The following is a 4,930-nucleotide window of genomic DNA, read 5'->3' as shown; positions in this document are numbered from 1 at the left end:
CCAAATCATTGACCATAGATTGACAGATATAGAGTCAAAGCCTCAGGTAAATATCACATACTGATGGGCACAGAATGAATCCCACACTCACATGTCCGGCAGGGAAGGACAAATATTTCGCGACCCAGAATGTCCATGCATTTCCTCCTGCCATATTCCACATATGTGACCAAATAGATGCTTTTGTTAACACCTCAAAAACATCATCCCTGCCAGTGTTATCATATTATATTTGATCAATTATTTCAACTCCACAACCCTCCATATTTTTTCAGACCTGTCTTTCCTGAATATTTGTCGCCAGTAATAATAAGTTCCCTTGCCTCGCCTAGTTTCAGCCAGAATTATGTAATGGTCACGATATAAATCTTTCATAATGAAAACAAGAAATGCTGGATATACTCAGCTGGTTTGGCAGCATGTGTGGAGAGAGAAGCAGAGTTAACATTTCAGGTCAGTGACCCTTCTTCAGAACTGGTAAATATTAGAAATGTGAAAGGTTTTAAGCAAGTAAAGCGGGGGTGGGGCAAGAGATAACAAGGGAGAAGGTGTAGAAAGGAAAATGTCACAGAATAGCTGACCAGAAGGTCATGGAGCAAAGGCAAACATTATGTTAATGGTGTGTTGAAAGACAAAGCATTCGTACAGATAGGGTGTTAATGGATGAAAATTGAACAGCCGCAAGTACAAACATGAAAGAAAAGTGGGTAAGCAAACTGAACCAACTGAGGTGATTTAAATAAAATAAATATAAAAATAAAGATAAAAAGGAAAGAATAACTAAAAATAAAAGTAAATTGGGGGGCCCGTCATGCTCTGAAATTATTGAACTCAATGCTCAGTCTGGCAGGCTGCTTTGTGCCTTATCGGTAAATGAGATGCTGTTCCTTGAGCTTACCTTGATGTTCACTGGAACACTGCAGCAATCCCAGGACAGAGATGTAAGCAGGGGGGAGTGTTGAAATGACAAGCAACCAGAAGCTCGGGGTCATGCTTTCGGACTGAGCGGAGGTGTTACGCAAAGCGGTCACCCAGTATATGTTTGGTCTCCCCAATGTAGAGGAGACCACATTGTGAGCAGCGAATACAGTATACCATATTGAAAGAAGTACAAGTAAATCGCTGCTTCACTCGAAAGGAGTGTTTGGGGCCTGGGATTGTGAGTAGAGAGGAGTAAAATGGGCAGGTATTACATCTCCTGTGATTGCAGGGGAAGGTGCCATGTGAAGGGGACAAGGTGGTGGGAGTAATGGAGGAGTGGACCAGGGTGTCGCAGAGGGAATGATCCCTTCGGAATGCTGACAGGGGAAGGGAGGGGAAGATGTATTTGGTAGTGGCATCACGCTGGAGGTGGCAGAAATGGCGGAGGATGATTCTTTGGATGTGGAGGCTGATGGGGTGGAAAGTGAGGACAAGGGTATCCTCGGTTGAGGAAAAAGGAAGACATATCAGAAGCGCTGTCATATAAATCTTTCATGTGGTTACTTTTGACTGCAGCTGACCAACCTTATTTGGCACGCTACATGGAGATAAGGACTTGCACTTCAATGCTCGCATTTGCCAAACTCAAAGAACAAAGAAAATTACAGCACAGGAACAGGCCCTTCGGCCCTCCAAGCCTGCGCCGATCCAGATCCTCTATCTAAACATGTCGGCTATTTTCTTAGGGTCTGTATCTCTTTGCTTCCTGCCCATTCATGTATCTGTCTAGATACATCTTAAAAGACGCTATCGTGCCCACGTCTACCACCTCCGCTGGCAACACATTCCAGGCACCCACCACCCTCTGTGTAAAGAACTTTCCACGCATATCCCCCCTAAACTTTTCTCCTCTCACTTTGAACTCGTGACCCCTAGTAATTGAGCCCCCCCTCTGGGGAAAAAGCTTCTTGCTATCCACCCTGTCCATACCTCTCATGATTTTGTACACCTCAATCAGGTCCCCCCTCAACCTCCGTCTTTCTAATGAAAATAATCCTAATCTGCTCAACCTCTCTTCATAGCTAACGCCCTCCATACCAGGCAACATCCTGGTGAACCTCCTCTGCACCCTCTCCAAAGCATCTACATCCTTTTGGTAATGTGGCGACCAGAACTGCACGCAGTATTCCAAATGTGGCCGAACCAAAGTCTTATACAACTGTAACATGACCTGCCAACCCTTGTACTCAATACCCCGTCCGATGAAGGAAAGCATGCCGTATGCCTTCTTGACCACCCTATTGACCTGCTTTGCCACCTTCAGGGAACAATGGACCTGAACACCCAAGTCTCTCTGTACATCAATTTTCCCCAGGACTTTTCCATTTACTGTATAATTCACTCTTGAATTGGATCTTCCAAAATGCATCACCTCGCATTTGCCCTGATTGAACTCCATCTGCCATTTTTCTGCCCAACTCTCCAATCTATTTATATTCTGCGGTATTCTCTGACAGACCCCTTCACTATCTGCTACTCCACCAATCTTAGTGTCGTCTGCAAACTTGCTAATCAGACCACCTATACTTTCCTCCAAATCATTTATGTATCTGACACCCACTATACTGGACGATTCGGTCCTGTTGATGGACGGAAGTGCAGAGGGGCGCTACATCCTGATAAGGAAGGGAACTATAGAGAGTGAAAAAAGAGACGAGTTCGTACTCGCAAAATAGAAATGGTTGATGAGGAAGAGGGACTCAGAAAGTCACTGATGCAGATGGATAAGGGCCGGCAAAGGGGTTTGGACGATCTGACTGCTGCGACAGTTTGTGTCTGTGAGAAGCACAAAATGTGATTGGTTACTTTAGACACCCAATCAGATAGATACAGAACATCAGGCAGTGACATCATTGTAAACCAGCCAATCATGAACATGGTCTTCTCCCATTCCTCATTAGCATAGGGTTCAGGGGATGTCTATAAAAAGCGAGCTTGGAGCGAAATTTTGTTTATTCTGTGTCTGAGATTGATCGTGATTATGGTTGACGAGAAGAAAACTGCAGCAGCTTCCAAGAAGGGCGCCAAGAAAGTTCTGAAGAAGGCGCCAGCAAAGGGCACCAAGAAACGGAGAAGATCCAGGAAAGAAAGTTACTCCATCTACGTGTACAAAGTGATGAAGCAGGTTCACCCTGACACCGGCATCTCCTCCAAGGCCATGAGCATCATGAATTCGTTTGTGAATGATATTTTCGAGCGAATCGCGGGTGAAGCTTCCCGCCTGGCCCATTACAACAAACGCAGCACCATCAGCTCCCGGGAGATCCAGACCGCCGTGCGCCTGCTGCTGCCCGGGGAGCTGGCCAAACACGCCGTGTCGGAAGGTACAAAGGCGGTCACCAAGTACACCAGCTCCAAGTAAATATCCGCAATGTACTGAAACACACCCAAAACACAAAAAGGCTCTTTTAAGAGCCACCCACAACTTCTCTGAAAAAGCTACAACATTGTCTGTATAGTATCGACTTATATTGATTTATATATCAAGTGTCCTTGCCTTTGTGATCTCTGTTTTACTCCCATAGATTCTGGTTAATGCAGTTTCACTGCCCGTGCGATCTTTCTGTCTCTAACTAATAATGTCCCGGACATAAATTACTGACCATTGACCATTTGTGAGGTTTGTTCTCGGACGTGTTCATATTCGGGCCCTTTTCTGTATTTCGACAATAAAAGCTGATTTAACGCACATACATCAGTTCGCAGTCACTTATTTCCCTAGTTCAAATTTGACCTCACAAATTAATAATTACATTATCTCGAACCCCGGGTGGTGTCGGAACCCTCCGTCTCACACGCTGACACCTGACACTGAAAATCTACACTCCGCTGTTGTCTCCCACGAATAACAAACAATCGTTCATCAGTGATGCGGTATTATTATGAAAATTGTCATGAAATGTGCCCGGTTGGAGAATGTTGTGAAAGAGACTTTCTGCCCGCTGGTTTCAAAAAGGACAGAGAGTAAACCCGAATAGATGTCAGAATGTAAAAGACAATCTGAAACTTGTTACCAAATGTAGAATAACACAATATGAAAAAGGTTTTATTTATTGAACCGTAAAAAAAGAACTATAAATGTGATATTCTATATTGAAGCCGCCCCAATATATTGGCGGGCTTTTCAAATTTGAAAAATCGGTTGCAGTCTGACAATTTGGCGCCGTTATTTTCCGCCCTCATCTCCTTGGCGTCTCCTGATTGGTGAATTCAGCAGCTCTCCGATTGGTTACATGAAGAGCACAGAGCAGAGTGACCAATCAGCAGTGCCCACCACTCCATTCCTCCAGAAGGTACAAGGAGGACGAATGTGGGCGGATCTCAACATTCTTTGTGAGATTGTGGAAATGTCTGGAAGAGGGAAGACCAGTGGTAAAGCTCGGTCCAAGGCCAAGTCCCGCTCCTCCCGAGCTGGACTGCAGTTCCCGGTGGGCCGTGTTCACAGGTTCCTTAAAAAGGGCAACTATGCTGAGCGGGTGGGTGCCGGAGCCCCGGTCTATCTGGCTGCTGTGCTCGAGTATCTGACAGCTGAAATCCTCGAGCTGGCCGGCAACGCGGCCCGGGACAACAAGAAGACCCGTATCATCCCCAGACACTTGCAGCTGGCCGTCCGCAACGACGAGGAGCTCAACAGGCTGCTGGGAGGGGTGACCATCGCACAAGGCGGAGTGCTGCCTAATATCCAGGCCGTGCTGCTGCCCAAGAAAACCAGCGCTCCGAGCACGAAGGGCAAGTGAAGCTGCCAGACCTGAATTTGACAACCCAAAGGCTCTTTTCAGAGCCACCCACTTTATCTGTGAAAGGGCTGGTTACTGTCTGAGAGACGGTAATGTTATACTGTTCGCGTTATTTTGTGTTGCTATGAATTGTACTGGAGTCAAGCATTTATCTGCTCATCAGATGGAATGCATTTTAATTTTCGCTTGCCATAGTTGTAAGGCTTTTTTAC

At 45.8% G+C, this 4,930-nt stretch overlaps 1 protein-coding gene across 1 annotated transcript; it reads left to right on the top strand.

Moving 5' to 3' along the window:
- The first annotated feature begins 2,962 nt into the window (after positions 1–2,962).
- On the top strand, positions 2,963–3,419 carry LOC137356510 (histone H2B 7-like). The gene has a single exon (XM_068022396.1). It carries the CDS (start codon positions 2,963–2,965, stop codon positions 3,341–3,343), a length of 381 nt encoding a protein of 126 aa, XP_067878497.1. The 3' UTR covers positions 3,344–3,419.
- Positions 3,420–4,930: the final 1,511 nt, after the last annotated feature.

This window comes from Heterodontus francisci, chromosome 45 (genome assembly GCF_036365525.1).
Source record: "Heterodontus francisci isolate sHetFra1 chromosome 45, sHetFra1.hap1, whole genome shotgun sequence".
In the NCBI taxonomy this organism is placed as follows: Eukaryota; Metazoa; Chordata; class Chondrichthyes; order Heterodontiformes; family Heterodontidae; genus Heterodontus; species Heterodontus francisci.
This window is presented reverse-complemented; position numbering and strand designations above follow the sequence as displayed.